The sequence below is a fragment of the Diabrotica undecimpunctata genome, chromosome 8, assembly GCF_040954645.1.
Source record: "Diabrotica undecimpunctata isolate CICGRU chromosome 8, icDiaUnde3, whole genome shotgun sequence".
Classification (NCBI taxonomy): domain Eukaryota; kingdom Metazoa; phylum Arthropoda; class Insecta; order Coleoptera; family Chrysomelidae; genus Diabrotica; species Diabrotica undecimpunctata.
Window position 1 is genome coordinate 123,877,016 of NC_092810.1, and position 22,827 is coordinate 123,899,842.

At 32.8% G+C, this 22,827-nt stretch overlaps 3 protein-coding genes across 5 annotated transcripts in view; 2 read left to right on the forward strand and 1 right to left on the reverse strand.

Annotated features, from left to right (window-relative positions):
• The first annotated feature begins 330 nt into the window (after positions 1 to 330).
• On the forward strand, positions 331 to 1,423 carry mRpS17 (mitochondrial ribosomal protein S17). Its single transcript, XM_072541632.1, has 2 exons — positions 331 to 583; positions 986 to 1,423. The coding sequence occupies exons 1-2, from the start codon at positions 458 to 460 to the stop codon at positions 1,343 to 1,345; spliced, it is 486 nt and encodes a 161-aa protein (XP_072397733.1). The 5' UTR covers positions 331 to 457; the 3' UTR covers positions 1,346 to 1,423.
• Positions 1,424 to 5,592: 4,169 nt separating this feature from the next.
• The window catches only part of Fcp1 (RNA polymerase II subunit A C-terminal domain phosphatase Fcp1), a 28,040-nt gene continuing 10,805 nt past the window's right edge, over positions 5,593 to 22,827 (forward strand). The window contains exons 1-4 of one of the 3 annotated variants that reach the window (XM_072540887.1): positions 5,607 to 5,911; positions 10,964 to 11,488; positions 13,507 to 13,843; positions 19,770 to 20,669. In XM_072540887.1, coding sequence (XP_072396988.1) covers positions 5,694 to 5,911; positions 10,964 to 11,488; positions 13,507 to 13,843; positions 19,770 to 20,669 — 1,980 coding nt within the window. In that variant the 5' untranslated portion in view covers positions 5,607 to 5,693. Of the gene's footprint in view, positions 5,912 to 10,963; positions 11,489 to 13,506; positions 13,844 to 19,769; positions 20,670 to 22,827 lie in introns of all 3 variants that reach the window. The other 2 variants (XM_072540888.1, XM_072540889.1) reach the window with 2 other exon arrangements.
• LOC140447945 (uncharacterized) overlaps positions 10,237 to 22,827 on the reverse strand; it is a 47,794-nt gene continuing 35,203 nt past the window's right edge. The window contains exon 6 of the mRNA XM_072540892.1: positions 10,237 to 10,358. The gene's annotated coding sequence lies outside the window, so the exon portion shown is untranslated. The remainder of the gene's footprint in view (positions 10,359 to 22,827) is intronic.

Sequence of the window (22,827 nt, forward strand, 5' to 3'; positions counted from 1 at the left end):
TCATTTTATTATATCAAAAGATATTTGCAGTTATTGCAAAATATTCACATAATGCATTATATTTGTTTGAATTTCCTTTAAATTAAAAAAGCATAAAAACATAATACCAATGAAAGAATATAAAACGGTGAAATATATTGTTGTGAACAATCTAAATCTGTAGGAAAAAACTTAACATGTAGCATTTTCAATGAAAATAAACAATAAACTTAAAAACAGCTTTTTATTTATAATTAAATATCGTTTAATATGTTACGTAATATAAAATAGAATTGTGTTTCTTGTTAATAATGGCTGTAAGGCAGCATAATTATAGACAACAATTCACTGGCATCTGGCACGAAAATGACACAACATAACCTAATATTTGATAAAAAAAAAAGACGGATTGTTATTTTATATATTTTATTCAATTATTGGAAATAGAAACAATATAGGAAGTAGCCTGTAACTCAAAATGGCAATGTTGGTGCCAGCCATAAATAAAACTTTTATGTTATTAGGGCAATGTGTACCATGCCTTAAACAAGGAGCATCCAAATTTAAAGTGAAACGTCTAGAACTTGATACCAATTTGAATATGGTATGTATTATTTTTTGCAATATACGTCTATGTAATCAATGATAAACCTTTGGCTTTGGACATTTCACAAATTATTCTTCTCACAACACAGGCCAGTTTCTTAATGTCTTGTCAATGCTATACAATCATTGCACTGTTACAAGCAGACACAAATGTTTACATTCATTTTGGTCCAACATGTTTAGGAACAGTTAAACTTGTATTTTTCTTAGGTTCAGTTTACAATAAATTATTTGCAATGATTGTCACCAAAGTACCAAAAACTCTAGTTTTTCGTCAATTTTATTCTCAATCATCATCAATCTTATTTCAACTTTAAAGTTCCTTTGTGATATGTTTTTATGTTTTAAGATTACTTTTCACTAAATATATTATGTATAAATATACTGTTTCATCTTTTAGTTTTTCCCAAAACATGAGTTCGTATATGCACATGATCCTGAAAAGAAATGTAAATCTGGTGATATAGTCATAGTTGAACTTCTGCCAGAACGACTCACTAGATTGATTACTCACAGAGTAAAAGAAGTCTTGTACCCATATGGTGACATAACAGACCCTGTTACTAATAAAAAAGTTGTAGCTGGTAAATATAGAGATCATATTGAAGATATAAACAAGATATATGGTGAGAAGAAATCAACATTTAAATATAAAAATGCTCCAAACAGAGGTTGGCAAGAAAATAAGAAAGATTTTACACATTTGGAAACATATATTAAGTACCATGAGTCAGGAGAAGATGATCCTAGAGCTGTATAGAAAGTGTTTTACAATAAATTTATACAATTAAAATTTTGTTAATTGTTATATTACTAGTTCATTATAGGTTTATTAGTATCATGTTTTTATTATTTATAAATTTTAAAAACTTACTACAAATATTGAATGTTCATTCAGATGTACCGATTTTTCTCATTACATGTGATGTAACTAGCATACTGAGAGTTAAATGTAGACCAAAATCATTTTTAATATTTGATTTATTCTTTTTTGTATTACATTTATGCAAAAATCCTTATGAACTTTAAGAAAACTATGTTCTTTGTTTTCAAACTTCTAAAAGATATATTTCTTAATTTAAGACATGATTATTGATGCACTTGTATTCACAAAATAAAATCGATAGCAAACACTATGCAAGATGCAGGACATACACAAAAAGCGATAAATTTAATATTATTGGATAAAGTGTTGCCTTTAAACTTAAAAAAATACCTCTAAAGTTTATTCGTTTACCAAATTCCCATCAGTAAACATGAGCACGTGTTGATATTCGCCGTCTCATTCGTCAAGAGGCTATAAAATATAATTTATTACCGTAAGCGAGACAGATTTTCATGTTACAGATCCCAACTTGTGATCATTTTAAATTCTAATTGTATCGTGTTGATTTTTAAGTTAATATATTGTGTTATATTTATGTTATAGTTATTGTTAAGTTATTTACTGGTCATGTTATTTTTTAGGGTTTAGTTTAATTGTGATATAATGATTAAATTTCAAGAAATTCTTACACTAACAGTTTCAAAAGTAAATGTTTTTAAAAATCATATGATACATAGGTCGTACATCAGTACAACCCTGTTTGGCTTACACATGGTTCTATTGACGATTGGGAATTTGTAGAATGAATAGGGTTTAGATCCAGCTGTTTCTTGTCAAAATTAAATTATATTCTTTAAAAATTAAATTATATTCAAAATTAAATTATATCTAGGTTGCTGCATATTCTGAATTTGATGGGTATTACAAGGGGGTACCATTATCACATTGCACTGCAGGGGTGTCAAACTGGTTGGTAAGTTAACATTCGAGATAAAGTTGATCTACACCCCTAAAAGACAAACTACAGATTCTAAAAATTTGAGAAAAGGTGTATGTGATGACTAGAAGTATTTTGACAAATTTTAAGCAAACTTCATGTTTTCGTTTTTGAAAAACCAAAAAAAAACTACTTTTTTCCAAGTATAAAGCGGGAAAAACAAAATACGATTTTGTTAATTTTCTTACAGCATAAAGATATAATTGTAAGAAATACTTATGAATTTTTTTGAATGTACAGTTTTGTCACAATAGGAAAAACAATATGTTTTGGCTTATAATAAAGGTACCACTAAGAAACCGGAAAAAATTTTAATAACATATAAAACTGTAAAAGTGGAAAATATTTGCAATAAAACATTAAATATTTTTTCCTAAACATGAAAAATCTCGTTAAACAAGAATTATATCTTGAACTGCCGCCATCAAATTGTATTGTAGAGAGATGGCTCCATCTGAAACATCGGTAATATTTATCATCGATAAATAGCATTACTTTCGGCTTCGAAACGCGTCAAACGAAACGTCATACTAACAGGGTTGCCATATCAATTACTTTGTACAACACTTTGGCAGATTACAACAAAATTTAGGTAATAAGAATGTTATCGGTTTGAATTTTGAACTGGCCATGCTGAAACTTCCAGAATAATATATACTGCAACTTTTATTTTGAAAGTAGGGTATCATAAAATTATATCATAGGAGTAGGATATCATATTTTGATTGATATGGGATTAGGGGAGAGTGGGGCTCCTTCAGACATAAAAATTTGAACTGTCATATTACTCGTAAATACCTCACCAAATAAACAAAGAAAATATTCATAAAATACATTGTTCACCCAACTTTCACTGTATATATGTTTTTAATATTAAACCCTATACTTGTAAAAAAAAATCAAAACCAGCATGGGAATGGGGCAGCTTCAGACACAATTGGAAAAATGACAACCTCATATAAATGTTTTAGAAATTATTTATTACATTATTTAAAACTATATTATGATACTTAATCAAACCTCTAATGCATATTGAGGTTTTCCAATGAAACTGAAAAAGACAATAATGATTTCTGTCGCTTTGTACAATGGGACAACAGAAGTTGAAAGAGCCCAAGTTCGGTATAGACGAATCTCGAGATATGCAAACATGCCTGGGACAATGAGCATAGAGGATAATAGTAAGATGTATCAATAGTCATGAAAGAAACAGACATGAAAAAGAGAAAAGTCAAAGAAGCAGCTCTCATTCTACTTAATGAAGAAAGGTGTGTAGCAAACCATCAGCAGAATGTAGCAGGCTTTGGTTGCCAATACTAAAAGAAGTCAAGAAACATACGAACTACAGCAGATTAAAGGAAGTCATAGATATATCATCTCATCTTCTAATATTTTCCCTTTTGTTTACTTCCTTTCCACATAGCCTTTTAAATGTTTTAGATGAAACAAATTTAGTTTTGTTTTTGGAATTTGCTTAAACATCAATTCAGCTGGAGACCTTCATTGATACAGTACCTACCTGAGATATTTAAGTTGTCCAGCTTGTGATCAATCGGCCTTCAGCCTTCCTAATTTTTTGCTTTAATGATTGTTTAATTATTAAAACTAACTTTTCTGCACTTTTGTTGCATTCGGGATGATAAGGTGGAGTGTTGACTACATCAATTCCATGTGATCTACAAAACTTATGAAATTCTTCGCTGTTAAAGACAGGGTCCACTGTCTGTTACTAATATTTCAGGGAGCCTAAATCCTAAATACCTAACGAAGTTTCACTATTGTTTGATGAGTATTTGTACCTGTTATTCGGAAGATTTCTATTTATTTCGATGTACTATCTATTACTACAGAATAAATAACAATCAGAATGCCCACTCTGCTTGTCAAGATAAGTACGAGCAGATGGAATCAGCCATGTTTTAAACGGAACCAGTACTGTTCCAGTGAAATTTTATTTGGTGTGCATAGAAAAATTAACCCGGTTTAATTGATTTACGGCAACCACAGACATTATATATATGCAATATTTTATGTCGTACTTTTAGTTGAAGAATAGATTAAATTATTTCAAATTTATTAAATTATTAATCTCTAAAAATTTAAATTATGTTCCTGTCGTAGCTTTTGTCACAAATTTCTCAATCCGAGTCTGTGTTTCCGTTTAAAATATTGCGATCGCGTGCTGAGTGCTGACACACTTCAAAGGCGGCATCTGAGAGTGGGCATTCTGATTGTTATTTATTCTGTGCTATTACTAAAAGGAACTTATAACTTTTCATTTCATAGAAATCAACATGCATGCTCAATAAGTTTTTTTCACTTTATGGCCACATTGACATTGTGACATTACCACAACATTACTTTGTTAATAGGATTTGGCATTCTCGACACTGACTAATAAAGTGTTTTATACATGGACGTATAAACACACGTCCATGGTTTTATATTATCATTAATATTTGGCCACTAAAAGTCACTTATAGCTTTAAGTTTCATCCTTACCATTCCAGGATGCTTTTCATATAATATATCCAACAATTTTTTTCTTAATAATTTTGGTACTATCCCTCTACTTCTCCATGTGAGACAGTCACATTCAACTCATTTCTTCTTTGAAAATATGGTTTTAAGCTAGTTATCTCAGAATAGGACCATCTAAGTTTAATATGGTCAATGATTTTACTTGGACATTTGTCCTTCTTTGTCTCTTAATAAATTAACTAAGCTGTATGGGTAATTTTTTCCGATGGACAAAACGTATTTTAGAGTGGAGAAAAAGGCAAGAAGTATTAGCAATAACTGGATGCAAACCGCACAAGACAGAGACAGATGGAAAGAGCTGAGCGAGACCTATGTCCAGCAGTGGACGCATACAGATTGATGATGATGGGTACAACATCTTCATATGTGAAAGAAAAAACTTGCTCCTCTAGGTTCTTCCCTTCAAACACCTCTGCCAGTGGTAATCTTGAAAGACAATCAACATTTGACTTATCACTCGCTTTCTTATATTTTGTTTCATAGTTATAATAATATGAAGAGATAACAAGAATCTGGGTTTAATATAATTTTGACAGACCGTGAGTCGTGACTACTATCAGTGACATCTGGGCTTAAGCTAAAAAACTAACATAACAGATGTATTAGGCGCGAAAGGGTTAAATACTTATTAACGTAAAGACACATTTCTGATTTTGAAGTATGTCATATGTCGTTGTCAAAGCCAGGTGTGTACTTTGAATTTTAATTAGATTGCCGTTTGAAATCGAAATCGATCAGTTAAAAATGGCGGAAAGAACAATAAGTATTTTTCAACAACAAACAAAACCTATAAAAATATGTAAATGGAAAATACGAACAGGAACACGAATTTCTATAGGATGTCCGATATTAATTTATGATTTTGAAGAAGCTACAAAACCCGAACAACGTAAATTAAAATCAACACAAGCTGGAACTGTGCACCAAATTTTAGTTCGAGAAGAACAAATTGTAAAACCTGGGTAAGAATTCCAGTATCAATTCTGCACTTTTTTAATTTATGCAGCTGTAATTATATTATATTAATGTATAATAGAGTATTTTTGACTTATCATGGAAAAATGATATTTGTTATCATACTGGCCATACTGTGGATCTAATTCATACATTATGCAATTGTTTTTGAGAGATAAAGAGCCAGTTAAAATATATGTTTATTATTAGTAATATCTAATATTAAACGTCTGTGTGGAAAAGTGGATTGTTTTGTCTTAACAAATACTGAATTGCATTAGTATCATATAATTATATAAGTTGATAAAATGTATGTGTTGACAAATATGTAGATAAGATATGAGAAATGTGCGAAAAAAGGTGTGAGGGCTATTTATTGCCTGAAGATTTTAATGTAAAATTAAAATTGTTCGTCTTGTTATATACACCACTGAACAACTAGTTTCATCTTGTCTTCTCTCATCATTTATGCATCTTGCTATCTGAAGGTATCTGAAGTTTAAATGAGTAACTAACAGAAAGTGTCCAAAGCAATTGGTTTGGAAAATTAAACAATTCATAAATAAATACAATTAATATTTTACAAATACAATTTTCAATGATACATATTGTTGCCTTGATTCTAAATAATATTCCTTATTTGAATTACCTCTAGATTTAATATAGCCTAACCTCTATGCCTCAATTATATAATATATTTTAGGCATAGAGATTAGATTTTGTATCTCTTGGAAAATGCTTCATTCCTGGTTGGTAATTAATTCGTACTACAAACCATTTCAATTAGCTCCAAATTATAGTGATAATATTAAAATCTAGTTGTTTAGTATTGAAGTTTATTTTTCAATAATTAACAACCTGTTTAATGTAATATGTACATTGAATAATACAAATTTAATAATACAATTCTGTATAAACAATTGTCTAAAAAGAAATGTGTGTACAAAATATTACCAAATCACACTAAAAATACCCTAAGGTAACTGTGTAGGTAATAATGCAAGCAGTATAATGTTCTTCAGCTCTTGTGTATATATTATTTAGGCCATTTTTTTTCCAAAGATTGACATTCTAAACACATTTATAAATCCTGTAATTCTTATTAATTTTCTAATTGATGTGTGAGACCCAATACAAACCTGTAGTCACCAACAGGTAATTTATTGTTTTTTTTAGTGACTACTCAGCCGATTTGAGTTCAACTCTTAGGGTACAGACATACCGAAGATACACAAATGTGCGCGGTGGAGGTCGCGATCAAGGTTTGCATCAATGAACATACCAAAGATATCTTCTTTTCAGTGTTCTTTGCAGTTTCTGAGGTGACTGACATGTGTTCTGGGAAAGTTAGCTTTTTACATTATAAAATTATGTACATGAGCAACAGTAGTGACGACAGTGAATGTATGTCTTCAAATAAAAAGTAGTGGATCATTTGTAATTCTTTAAATCGCCAGCTTTCGGCTCATCCAATAAATAAAAAAAGGTAGTATCTAGGAGAATACCATCACCTATTTAAAGGTTACGAAACACCATTTAGACAGATTTTATGCTTATATGAGAATAATTCTGGATACATTTCAGTATATTTATTATACCATCCATATCTCTGGCGAATGTCACATGGTTTGAAAACCACCAATAAACTTGTAAATTACCAGGTGATCAACAGCTTGATTGCGATGTAAAACAAACTATTTTGTTCTGGCATCGACATCGCTGTAAACCGTGATGATAGGTTGCGAGGGTGAAGGGGTGAAACATCCTTGGTATGTGCGATCTCCTAAGAAAATGATGGTTTGTTTTGACATCAATGTATTGACTGCAACCGTTACGTCCATTGCACACATCGATGTATCTTTGGTATGTTCGTACCCCTAGAATTGAAGGTTCCATCTCTATCTGACTAGAATATGAATTGTGAATTACAGTTATATCACTTATCAGTATCATTTAACAGTTTTTACAATCATTATCTCCTATACTTCAGCAATATTGTTGGCATCTGTTATTGTTTCTCATGTCATTCATTTTAATTTGTGTTTGTAGTTTGAATTATATTATATCTAACTAAGCAACAATACACTAATATTGTTGAATCAATGGAGAAATACTTGCAATTTCTAGTAACAAAACTGAGAAGTTTAGATGCCTTTATTGAAATAGTGTTTATGTGGTCACAGAAAGTAAACTTCTCATTGACAATAACACCCAAATCCTGAATAAAAGAAAAATAATTCAGTGACTGATTCTTCATAGTATAGCTTGTTACGATTCTATTGACTTTACAAGAAAAACTTATAAAACAATATTTTTTTACATTTAAGTAGATTGTTCTGATTGCAATCTATGACTTTCCAAAATTTCAAGTCATCTGCCAACAATAGACATTTGCTATTTAGAAAACAGTGGAGAAGTGTGGCCACCTTGAGCAACTCCAGATGTTACTGAGATACTGTCAGACAGATGACAACTTTTCTTGACTCTTTGACTTCTACCAGATTTGGAGTTTTAATCCATTCAACAAACCTGACATGCAAGCCTACATTAATTAACTTGCCCAAAAGCATTTGGTGATCTACACCATCAAATGCTTTGGAAAACTCTGTGTATATTGCATCTACCTGTTTACAGTCTTTCATTTGAGATAATACATCAGATTCATAGCAAACACAAGTTTGTAGCAGTAGATATTTTGCTATGAAAACCATGTTGTGATTGAGATATTAAGCCTTTGTAGAGCCGAGAAAGTTGCTTTGCTATAAGATAGTCGAAGAGCTTAGAGAATGCAGCTTGTATACAAATGCTACGATAATTTTCAATGCATAGAGGTTTCCAGAGATCTATTAAACAATATAAACTCCATTCGCTTAGCTCGGACAAATTTTGACAGATTCATTGTCGGAAACCTACAACACAACAATTCCTACTTCTCAGTATTAATAGCTCAAGTATCCTGCTATTACAGACTTCTTTCTTTAAAAAAAGAAGAATTATTCTAAATAGTCGAAGTGTATACTAAACCCATCAAATTTTGGGTAGTATATATTTAAAAAATATATATTTAGTTGTTATAATTTAACATAACTATTTATTATATGGTGCAGATAAATAAATATTGATTGTCGGTAATTTGCAAAGTTCTATTTTATTTACTATTTAGTTTGTTTACTATTAATATTGGCTATGAGTACGGGTGCTTGGTTGTATAGTAATTTCCAGCCACTTTTAGTCTGTCAAAAAGTAACTAACTTCGCAAAAAAATAATTACTAAATTCACTAGACAGTTCGGACTGGGATTAGCGAACCGAGTTTAACAAACAGTATTAAAGGGTACATAAAAAATTCCAATGACTGTAGTTTATTACAGAATGATTTAAGTAGTTTATTGGATTGGTGTAACTTAAATGCACATTTGAACATAAACAAATGTAAGGTAATGCGATTTTTTAGAAACAAACATCCAATTTCATTTGAATACCATATTGGACCGAATATTTTAGGGGTAATCACAACATTTAAGGATCATGGGGTAATTTTTGACCCTAGAGTAAGCTTCAGGGGCCACTTTTCTTATGTTTCTAATAGATCCATGAAACTTTTAGGTTTCATGAAACATAGCCTCTCTGAATTTAATAATATTTATTGTCTCAAAAATATTTACTGTTCCCTTATTAGATCGGTTTTGGAATATGGTAGCAATATTTGGACTCCTCATTATAAATGCTACAAGGATCTATTAGAAAGAGTACAGAAAAAGTTCTTAAGATTTATTGCTTTTAAATTGAGAATACCTGTGAAATGAAATTGAATACATTGTTTTGCAATCTTTACTTAAATTGCCTACTCTTGAAGAAAGGCGAATATTGCTAGATGTAGCATCTATATATAAATTAATAAGAGGAGGCATTGATGCTAGTGCTCTTTTGGAAAAGGTTTATTTTCGTACTCCCTGTAGAGACACCAGATCCCAAGACTTATTTTATTTAGAATTTCATAATCGAACTTATATAGTAAATAAACCTTTACAGAGAATGTGTAGAAATGCAAATAAATTTAATAGTAATGATTTTTTTCATTTATCACTAAGTACTATTAAGAATAAGATCAAAAATATCTTTTTATGTAATCACATTGTGTTTTAATAGTTTAAGCTAAATATAAGTTGATTTGTAAAAAAATGGCAAGTCCATAAATAAACATTACATTACATTACATTAAAGAGTACTTTTTTAATAAGAAATTACTTGAGATTAAAAGACATGAGTTTGTTTAATTATTTTAATAATTATTCTTAAGCTTTGAAAATAGTTTAAAACATTTAGTATTTTTTATTTTATTTTGCCATTTAAGATAGAGAGGAATATGGTTCGTGTGTCTGTCCTTCCAGTGGTTGGTGTATTACTGTGGATTCAAAGTCCACATTAATAGTCTGTACTTTCTGCTCTGAGAAAACTAGAAAAAATATGTTTAATATTTACTCGTAAACTATGATATCTATAACAACTGATTTATTATCTATATGAAAAACCCAAATATTTTTAATGTTTGAATGAACATCTTTGTCATAAATGTTGATTTTTTATGACAAAATCTTTTAGGAATAAACTAGATTTATTTTGGTTGCGCCAGTTAATATCCATAAACTTTTATAGATGTTGCCAATTTTATAATAAAACCATTTAATTCAATGTATAGTCTTCATATACCTGACCCTTAGGTTAATTGTCTTATCAAAAGTGATTTGTTTGCATATGGATGGTAAGACTTCACGAATTCACTTAATATGTTGAGCTGTGATGAATGACAGGTTGTAACAATAAGTCAACAGCTAGTTATCAATGAATAATTACATATACTACATTAATGTCAAATCATCCTTATATCATCAAACTGTTGTAGTTACATTTGGTATATTGATCAAAGATTTTTTGGACTAGAAAAACAGCTTTACAACTTCACAAAAATTGTACCGGTTACATTTTTAAATATCTTTTATTTGTGACTTATGGTTTCTTTTGGATGTTTTCTTTGCAACACTTTTTTTTTATAAATTTTAGGGAAGTCCTTTTGGAATTAATACCATGTTCCCATCCAACAATAATGAATGATATGTGCGCCGAATGTGGAGCAGATCTTAGAAAAAATGATGATATTAGTATAGCTTCAGTCCCTATGATCCATGCTATCCCAGATCTAAAAGTCAGTGAGGAAGTGGCACAAAGAATAGGAAAAGCTGATAATGAACGCCTGTTAAAAGATAGAAAATTAGTACTATTAGTAGATTTGGATCAAACATTAATCCACACCACAAATGACAACATACCTCCTAATATTAAAGACGTGTATCATTTTCAGTTACATGGATCCAATTCCCCTTGGTATCATACTAGGTTAAGGCCTGGGACACATAAGTTTTTACGTAATATTCATGACTATTATGAACTTCATATATGCACCTTTGGAGCTAGGAATTATGCCCATATGATTGCAATGTTTTTAGATGCAGATCAAAATATTTTTTCTAATAGGATATTGTCAAGGGATGAATGCTTTGATCCAACTAGTAAAAAGGCTAATTTATCGTAAGTTTACTAAATATTATAATAAATTCTCAGAATAACATATAGTATTCACAGTTATTATAAATTGTTGAGAAATTCAAGTTTATTTATTGTTACTTGCATTATATTTTCTTTAAATATTGTTAACAATGTCTTATGTTCATTTCATCTCACACCTCTACCGGGATTACTTTATTGTTGATCTACATATGCATATACGCTTTTGTAGTTTATTATTTTCTTCTATAAGAATATAGTTTATCAAGTCTACAAATATTCTTGCTTGGATTTTCAGTAAACTCTAAATACTTTCTTAGCATTGGTTGATGAATTTCTCCTCTTTCCAGCTTGTTTTGAATCTGTTTGGCAAAACTAGCTTGAAGTTATATATAAGAATCACTAAATCTCTTGTAGTCAATATTAATAGAATATCAATAGCTGTTTTGTTTTCTTTCTTTACTATTTTTTTTACTTATATTATTAAATGAGTACGGGCCTGCGTAGCGCAAGCGGTAGGATGCTTGACTCGCAAGCCGGTGGTCCGGGGTTCGAATCCCACCGCCGGCAAGAACATCTAGACATTTTTAAAATGTCTATAGGCCCCAGGTCGACTCAGCCAAAATAAAAATGAGTACCTTGGGTAAAACCAGGGGTAATAATAGACGGTTGAAGCGTAGCACTGGCCATGTTACCTTCCTTGTATACCGTAGGCCCTAGATATAGCAGACTACCCTGCTATACTCCCAAAGCCGCGACAGCGGTATAAAACGGGAGACTATTATATTATATTAAATGAGTACTCAGCTTATACTAGAATCTGGAAATTCATTATGTTATCTCAATTATCAGCTTTTTGTTTCTTTTGGGATTTTCTCCCATTATCGCTTATGACTTTTTCGGATCCAGTCCTCTACAGTTTTAAGGAAACTGCAATCTTTGATACTCTCAGGGTTACAGCTGGTACATTTGATCCATTCAATCCTCTTTTAACAAGTTGATCTGCTTTTTTGTTGCATTGTTCTGGTGTGTGAGTTCATTCAGTTCTCCGATGTAGACCCACACCAATCTGGATGTCACTTCCTGACACGCCAGTGCCGCATGACTGTCAAAATATATAGATTTGCTCTTTTCGCAGAATCACAAATCTCTGCTTGGAAAATGGTGCAATTCCTCCTCAAGGAAGAGCTTTCGCTAATTCTTGAATTTTCAAAATTGTATCTTTTTGTCATGTGATCTGATTCTACATTAAATATCTTCCTCAGAGTCCTTGTGATACTCATATGCCCTGTCCCTCATTGCGAAGTTTCAGTGATTATTTTATTCTGTAGGCCGACAATCTTGTCTCTCCTTAAATTATTAAATGCAAGTGAGACAGGCCTAGTAGAACTTTCATAGCTGTTATTGGAGGGGTATGCATGGCACAAGTTATGGCAACGGTTCAGCAGCTAGCTGAATCGTTGCTGCATAGATAATTGAGGATTTACGAGAACAGTCATGTAGGAAAACAAAACATGAACTTATGAATGTAGGAGCACACACAACAATGAGTTAGAGTATCTCTTCAGAAAGAAAAATCTAGTGAGATATAAAAAAGCAAATAGACTAAGATGGACAGGATATGTGATACAGAGTAGAAACGGCTGATTTATAATCAATGTGTTTTGAGAAATACCAGTTATTTTGTCGATGATTCCGGGTCGCTTCTAGCTTTTTTGGGCGATATTTTTCTGAATTATTCTGGGACACTCATCCTATACACATTTATAAACCAAAATTGAATTTGGGTTAGTTTTTTACTTTCTTTTACAAACAATTTTATCTCTGTATGATAGTTAATTTTTTCCTGTATCAACTGGTGCCAGGAATGTGCTGTAACTTAAAGTGTTTGCTAAAACGTGTAGCAATGTAAGGGATACACCATGCAAGTAATGTTACGATCTCTGGGCGAGACAGAACTTGTTACACAACCTTAGTACTATGAAAATCTTTTTTTTTTTTTGATCTAATCAATAAAAATTATAACTCTTTAAATATTTTAGGGCACTATTTCCCTGTGGTGATAACATGGTATGCATTATAGACGATAGGGAAGATGTCTGGTCACATGCTACAAATTTAATCCATGTTAAACCATATCATTTTTTTCAACACACAGGAGATATTAATGCTCCGCCAGGATTAGATAAACATGAAAATGATAAATTAGTAAAAGGAATTGATTTAACGAAAGTTAGTACTAAAAAGAATAACGCAAAAGTTACCAGTGAAGAAAATGATAACGGCTCAAGAGATGTTGAAACTAATCCAGAAGATAAGGAGGATACGACAGTAACAGATAATGGTAATTCGGAAGAAGATAAAAAATCCAAAGTAGAGGTAATGAAAAATATGTTAGACTTTAAGGTATATAGTGGGTTAATTTTAAGCGTTAAAAAATTCGAATTAAAAATGTATCCACAAAAAACAAAGATGCCCTCAAAAACATCTGCAAACAATAAAAATCAACAATAGTTGACCATTTTTATCGCTTGCAGATGTTTTCTGCAGAAATATCGAAATATTTTACCGCTACAATTAATGAAAATAGACTAATTTTTTCCAAAGAAATCCGAAATTTTTAGCTGCTTTTTAGAAGTTAACTTCTCAAACATGTATTTCTCCCGCAACTGATGACGCGTCGCCTTCATCAATCTCTTGTGCCATCATTGTCCTTAAGCACTTCAGCGATGATCTCTGCATCGGTTATTTCACCACATACTGCAACATCTTCATCCACGTTAAAGTGTCGTCTGCGTTCTCCTCCTTTTTTATGAAACCATCTCTTTTGAAACAGTGTTTGATCGTTTCGGGTTCGGGTGTTACCAACTGTCTAAATTTGGATTTTCTGGCTCCCTTAACCTTTTTCGATCTTTACTGTACTCACTTTCGCTGTTGAGAATTTTTTCTTTATTCTTCAAGTAGGTGGAAAATGTGTTAGGAGGATTTCCAAAGACCTTGGCAATCTCAGATTTTTTCTTCGTCTCCGTTTCTATTTCTTTAATTGCCGCTATTTTTTCCGATAACGTCAAAGTTTTGTATGTTCGAAGTTTACCATGCGACTCTCGTCGACGACCATCTCGTCTTTCATTTTGACTCCACTCCCCCTTATTGGTGTTTTATCTACTTTTCTACTTCTCTTAAACACCTCCTTCTCGCTCTCTTCATCTCTTCGCTTTCTCTTGCCCTCATCATCATCTTATCACTTAATTAGCTTACTTTTGTGTCTAATTCATCATCATCTTTGGGTCTACAACCCTGTGTGGGTCTTGGCCTGTTCAAGAATTAGTCTCCATTCCCCCCTATTTTTCGCCCTGGCTTTCGAATTTCTGACCCCTAGATTCCTCAAGTCATCTTCGATTTGAGTTTTAAGTCTAGATCTTGGCCTGCCTCTCTTCCTGGTTCCTACTGGCTCTTGATATAATATCTGTCTTTGGGAGTCTCCAGTGTCCATTCTTTCAAGGTGTCCTAGCCACATTAGTCTATTAATTTTAATAGACCGGACGATGTTGCATTTTTCATAGCATTGATACAACTCAAAATTGTAGCGCCTGCGCCACATCCCGCTTTCTTGTACTCCTCCATATAAAAGAAAAAAATGAAGCCTACAGAAAGATGCTTACCCGATGAACTAGAACAACTGTAGAGAATTACCAGACAAAGAGAAGAGAAGAAAAGAGTATACACAAAAAAAACGAAACCACCTAAATGAGTAACTTAAATATAGAGAAAACCTCAACAGAGAGGAAGAATTCAGAGCATTCTATAAGAAAGTTAACATCAACAGAAAAGAATTCAAGGCAACCACAAGACAATGCAGAAGTCAGAATGGCGACCTACTAACAACAAGGAAAGATGTATTGAATAGATGGGTGAAATACTTTAACCAGGGGAACTTAATATAGAGGAAGAAGAATAAAACATGGAAGACGAAAGAGATGAGGTAAGGGGAACAGACGAGTGGAAAGAGGAACCACCAATGATTCTTGAAGATAAAGATGCAGTAAAAAACTAGCCCGAAACAAATCACCCGGAATAGATAATCTCCCAGCTGAACTATATAAAGAAGATGGACATGTTACCACAATGGCATTACAGCAGCTTATAAAAGAAATATGGACACAGAAATTTACCCCAATGATTGGAATATTGGAATACTTTGCACCATACACAAAAAAGGAGATATCTTTGAATGCTCTAACCACAGAGGAATTACGCTTCTAAATGCAGCGTATAAAAGATTTTCCACAGTACTATTTCACTGTATGGCACCAGAAAATACCAGGCTGGTTTCAGAGGCGGTAAATCGACAATTCATCAGATTCCAACCCCGAAACAAATTTTGGAAAAAACACTGGAATATGGCATTGATACTCATCACATATTTATAGACTACAAAGCAGCCTATGACTCTGTGAATAGAAGAGAAATGTTTAAAGCAATGAAAGAGCTAGGAATACCAAATCAGTTGGTAAATTTAACAAAACTAACTCTTGAAAAAGCTGAATGTAGAGTACGAATTCAGGGGGAACTGTCTGTGAACCTTTTAAAACAAATAACGGGCTGCGCCAGGGAGATCCACTCTCCTGTATACTGTTCAATCTGTTTCTGGAAAAAGTAATACCTATGTCACAAATCACAACCACTGGTTCAATATATAATAAATCAGTGCAAATCCTGGCCTATGCTGATGATATCAATATTGTTGGGAGAACAGAAAACACTGTACAAGAGGCGTATGTAGCATTAACAGAATCAGCTACAAAAATATGTTTAACAATAAACACCAACAAAACAAAGTATATGAAAATAAGCACGCAACCACAAATCCTACGACCACTTGTTATAGAAAACGACGTCATCGAAGCAGTGAACGAATTTGTATACCTGGGAGCGCTCCTTAACACTGAAAATAATACTACCGCAGAGATAAACCACAGAATTTGCACGGCCAACAGATGCTATTTTGGTCTCAATCTCCTCCTTAAATCCACAATTATATCGAGAAATACAAAAATAAAACTCTACAAAACAATAATACGCACAGTCCTAACATATGGTTCAGAGACCTAGACTCTAACAAAAAATAATGAAAACATGTTAGGATGTTTTGAAAATAAAGTACTAAGGCGACTATGGAGCAGTCAATGACAATGGAGTGTGGAGAAGACGATACAACTTCGAACTTGATAGAATATACCAGGAATCTGATATTCTAAAACATATTAAGATAGGACGTCTGAGGTGGATAGGGCATGTAATACGGATGGAACAAAATGACTCATCTAGAAAAACTAGATTGGTTAGAGAAGAAGAGGTAGACCCAGAACAAGGTTCCTTGATAACATCGATGAAGACATGAGAAATATGGGAATACAGTGCTTGGCGGAGAAAGGCGATGGGCGACTGGAGAGAAATTACGAGAAACGAAGAAGTACTTCATAGAATGGATAAAGAGCGCAAACTATTCGTAACCATAAAACGTCGCAAACTAGAATACCTGGGCCATATAATGCGCAATGAACAACGATATGATCTACTTCGGACCATACTTCAAGGTAAAGTGCATGGGAAAAGAGGTCCAGGACGAAGAAGAATATCCTGGCTACATAACCTGCGAAAATGGTTTAACTTAACCACTACCGGACTTTTCAGGGCAGCAGTCAACAAAGTCAGAATAGCCATGTTAGTGTCCAACATCCGTAACGGATAGGCACCATAAGAAGAAGAAGGAGAGAAATTCTTGAGGAGGCTAGGACCCACGCATGGTTGTAAAGCCAGAATGATGAAGATGATGACAAATTCAATTCTGTCACTGTCAATAAAAAGGTTTCAGTTATTCAAATTTAGGTTTTTGTATTTGTACCTGGTGGTACAACTATCATGACTTTAGTCTTAGTCACATTCAATTTAAGTTTATATGATTTAAAATACTCATTAACTCCTCCAAGTATTACATTCATTCTACGAATAGTAACATTTATATCACTACTATAAGAAGCTAACAAAGTATCATCTGCAAACAGATTCACAAAGTCACAATCAATTAATAAATTTAAATCATTTAAATAAAGTATAAAGAGAAGTGGGGCAAGCACACCTCCCCTGAGGGACACCAATATTACACTGCATTTCATATGACATAATCTTTTGTTCTGACCCTTTGCTTACATTCATATAAATAGTTGGATATCCAAGTGTGCAGTATACCACCAAATCCCATTAATTTAGTAAGATATATCTGTCAATGGTCACTTTAAGTCAAAGTATACTGCTACTATTTATCTCGGTCGACCTCTACCTTAAAGCTGCTTATGGTTAATTACAATGCTGTCCCATATGAATGATTTCTAGGAAAACCTGATTTATTGCTAAATAAAAGTTGATTTCTGGTAATATGCTCTAAGATTTGATGATGTACACTCAACTCACGTTTTCCATTGGGGGTAAAGTATTAATAGTACGAAGTTCACTAGCTTTGATAGTCTTTGTTAACTTACGAATGTACACTATAGTACTGACCTTTAATACATCAGGAAATTTACTGGTTTGTAGTAATATTAATAAATTTTAAAATGACATAGCCTATCAGGAAATTTACTGGTTTGTAGTAAAGTATTAATAAAGCTTAAAATGACAGCCTATTGTTTTAGAGCTCTTTTTCAATATTTTACAGTTAAGAGTTTCATGTGTACTACAAATAATCCAAAGAATGCATGATTTGATTTAGCTCATACATTGACAATTTTTTTAATTTAGAAAAGTTGGGATGCACAGTTAAGTTACGAAACCTCATTTCACTTCGGTTTATATTGGCAATAATTTCCTCAATACTGTTTACAAAATACTTATCTAGTTTGCTAGCAATCTCTAAAACATCATGTAAAATATACTTTCCATTGAAAGTCTCAAATTCAATGCAGTTGAAAAATTTAGTGTATTTCGGATTAACACGGTATTTATACATATCCGTGCCGTGTCCGTTCCGTGTTATGACAGGGCCTAGAAAAAAAAAAAATAATATACATACTCCTGAGTATATTTATACATTGGCGTTTTCCGGACGGGGTTCGTCCGTGCCCGGCCTGAAATTGATCCCAAACGATATTTTTGTTTTCGTTACTGGCGATGCACGGAAAGACACGGACCGCACGGACTGTGTAAACATAATGTTATTGTTTTGTGAACGCGAGTGCTGGTAAACTGACAAGCAGATGTTGTGCGGTTAGTATGTTATGGTTTTGTATATGTATTAAATAAAAAAGAAGAAAAAAAGAGTACTGCGACATTCTAAAATATTCGTGAAATTTTGTTTCATTGTCCAATAATTCTCTGTATATTTTGAATTCTCCTTCGGTTTGTCTTCTTTTCCACATAGGATGCACACCCCATCTTCTTTGTTTCCGACTTTTCTGTTCTTGCTCTTTCTCTTCATTAAGTAATAATGGCAACACGGTGAGATCTCCTATCCAAGCCGTCATATTTTTAACTATATTTTACACAGAAATATGTAATATTGTTTTACTCTCTTATTCGGTCCGGTATGCACACTGCCATAACGCGGTTGTATGTAAATATAAAATTAAAAATACCTGGACTCGGCACTAACACGGAACGGATACGGCACGGATATGTAAGAATCGATCTTAGAGTTCTCCACTTATGTTTGGGATTATTTTAAGACCTATCAATCTTATCTAAATAATACTCCTTTTCCTTTTTATCTAAGAAGTTTAACACCGTGTTTCTATGAGACTTAAAAATATTCCATTTTATTTCTCTGGGCCTCTGCTAGCTCTGAATGATCTGTAACTACTATCTCTTTCCTTTGTCCTACTTAAAACTTCACTTCACTTCTGTTAAATATTTGAATTCATAAAATCAATTACCTTGTATCGCCAACACACAACCGATAGCAGGATTATAATAATTGTATATCTTGTAATAATTTAGAAATCGTATTGTCCCCCCTTCTAATAACTCTCAGTAGTTGATAAGGGGTTTATTTTATTCAAATAAAAAAATAACCTACATTCATTGCATAATGTTCTGTCAGATTAATCCCTTAGATTAATTTTTAACTTTTTTAAAAGTATTTACGTAACTAACTCTATTATTACCAGTTTGATTGTAATAAAAGTTATCTCTATGATTAGCAATTTATTTCATATTTCAAATATATGTGGCACAACACTTAAAAATAAAGCGGACCTACTGTTGAGTCAATTTTTTGCTAGCGAGTGTAGATAACCAAATATTTTTTTAGGAAAACGCAAATCAGGATGAATTAGAAAACTCCCAATGCGAAACAGAAAATCAAGAAACGGTTGATGGAGAAAATAAAAAACAAGAAGCAGATAAACAACCTGTAAACAACAAAGATGACGAAAAAGATGTAGAAGATAAAAACAACGAAAACGTGGCAGACGAAAATATGAATGAAAACTCTGAAATAACTAAAACAAAACCAGAAGAACCAAAAAATAATGAAAAGGAAAGCAACAGTGAAAATAAAATTTCGGATAAAGAAAATAAAAAGGATAAATCAGATAAATCTGAAGAATTGATCGATATAGACGATCCAGATGATTATCTAATTTACCTTGAAGAAATTTTAAAACATATTCACCAAGAGTTCTATAAGCAATACGACGAGCTTGAAGCTGGAGAAGTACCTGATCTTAAACAAGTCATTCCTACAGTGCGAAGCAATATTTTAGAAGGTTGTAGATTAGTTTTTAGTGGTTTGGTACCCACTCATATTAATTTAGAGCAATCAAAGGCGTATCTAGTCGCTAGAGGACTTGGAGCTGTTGTCACTCAAGACATCGAGGATACTACGACACATCTAGTGGCTGTCAGGCCAGGTACAGCTAAAGTTAACTCTGGGCGCCGGAAGAAAAAGTTGAAAATTGTAACGCCAGATTGGTTATGGTGTTGTGCAGAAAGGTGGGAACACGTTGACGAGAGAATATTTCCTTTAAATAGCAAAGGTTCGAAAAATAGGCATCCGCCCCCGCATTGCAGTAGTCCCGAACATATAACTTCTTACCCTGAACACGGGATGCCTGATACCAGAAAAAGAACACCCAGTGGAAAATTTATGGATACAATTAATCCCTTAATGTCGTTTTCAAGTGATGACATTGCTGATATGGATAAAGAGGTAAATATAGTTTCTAGTTGCTTATTTAACTTTCTGAGTTCAAATTGACAACTTTTATCACAATATCAACTATAAGGTTTGTAAAATAAAAAAAAAAAATGGTTTATTCATAGATAGACCAATCATGCACTTAAAATATAGCAAATACACACTTACTCTGGGTTTTGTTTGAGTAATTTGACGGCATTTGAGAGGGAAGCAAACTTAAAATTTAAGTGAATAAATGTTTTTCTTCGCAGTCTCTTATTTTCAAGTGTCTGATCAAATCATTTTCCTTATTTTTGTACTTTATGTTTTTTATTTTCTATTTTTTCTCTTCTAGACTGTAGATTCCAGATTTCGAAGGAGTCGTTTGTCCTGTTCAAAAAATCTTGTGTAGACCCTACATGCATGATTTTCAGTCTTCTCCTTTGTGGCTACCAAGTATTCCACTAAAAGGGAAACTGGATAGTTTTGGGACAGTAATCTTACTCCTATTATTTTTACCGCCTACTCGCAACTGTAATAGTTCTGTCTTCTGAAGAAGAGCATCGGGCTTAAACAATAATAGAAGGCTAATAACTAAAGACAATGGTTCGTAAAATTAACTACATTATTTTAGAGCTGCTGTCAATAAAAACATGATAACGAATATGGTAGTCAGCCTGATATCCAACAATCTATAACGGTTATAGAACTAGAAAAAGAAGGTTCCAGCAGCTTTCTTTCTAGGGCGCTCTTCTGAGGTGCTTTCTGAGGCATTCCTTTCCGTTTATTGAGGCTTTAGAATATAATTGAGCACTTTCTGTCGATCTTTTTCTGGGCGAGGCCTTGCTTTAACAAGTACTTTAACCTTTTCCTCACTTCGTGGCTTTTTTTTATCTTCACAGTACATAGTTTTCGGATAATCGAGGCTGCGTTGTTGTTCCCCTTCCTTATTTGTTTTTGTTTATTTATTTGTTAGTCATTTTTGTCCAATGAGCAGCTATTGAATGGACGGTAACTACACATGTGCAGAGCCCACATGCTGGGAAAAGACTAATCAAACTTGAATGCTGCCTGTTGCCCGAAGTCCACATAGTAGCGACGAAACAACCCCTTACCCCCTTTTCGTTTTCTTATTTATTTCTTTTCTTTAGAGTTTTTTGTTAGAAAATATCCTTACACAATCTAATTTTACAAGTTTCATCCTAACAACACCAGCTCTATTTTTTTGATAGGTTTATTTTCCGTTATTGTTCTAATACTGACCTATTTGGTTTTTTCTCTGCTATCCTTAGATTTTTGAAGCGAAGCTTCTATACTGGCGTTGTATTAGTTTTTTTCTATAGCAAAGGGCTGAGGCGATCGTCACGAAATGAGCGACACGAAATAGTTTGAAGAGTCCATTTGCTCGATCAGGGAGTCCGTTATACAACATGTAAACTTTTTCAAATTTAATAAAATTTATAACAAGGATATTAACTAACAGTGGTTTTATGTACTTTTGAGTGTACAAAAAATTGTTAAAATAAAGAAATAAATTTTGTAAATCGATGATTGTACAAAAAATCGTAAAATCGTAAAAAAATCATAAAATAAAAAAATAATAATTAAATAATAAAATTATTACTTTATTCAATTTTAAAATTTAAAAATACACAAAAACACGCTCATCTATAGTACCGCTTACTGTACCACTTTTTTTATCCTAATAGTGTGTTGGACGCACGATTCTGGATTTGGATTGGATTATCCGATTGTACATGCCAGAATTGGAATTAAAATTAGATTATTATCAATTAATATGATCAAGCACATGGCAAAATGTATCGACATGTGCCAATAGAGTTGAAGTAATGCGGAAAAAAAGCAGAAACCAGCTCAAAGTCATAACAGACTTTCTTACTGGACATGCGTCAGTCAAGGGATACTTTCAACAATGAGGCTGTTTCATGGAGACTTAAGCTACAGACTCTGTAGTAAAGAACCTGAAACAGTCAACCATTATCATGCATGACTACGAGGCATTCGGTCGCAGGCGGCAACCACTTTTTGGAGACCGTCAACTCCAGAGAGTCCCAGAATTCTGAAATGGATATCATAAATGAATGGAAGATGTACAAGCCAATTGCTGCGGAACGACTGGTTGGCGTCGACGCTGGCGTTCGCCGTTGACCTTGGCGCTGGCTATCATATA

Coding starts and splice junctions, on each gene's coding strand:
- mRpS17 (XM_072541632.1), top strand. CDS start 458: ATGGCAATGTTGGTGCCAGCCATAAATAAAACTTTTATGTTATTAGGG. Junction 584..985: donor TTGATACCAATTTGAATATG/GTATGTATTATT, acceptor TTCATCTTTTAG/TTTTTCCCAAAACATGAGTT.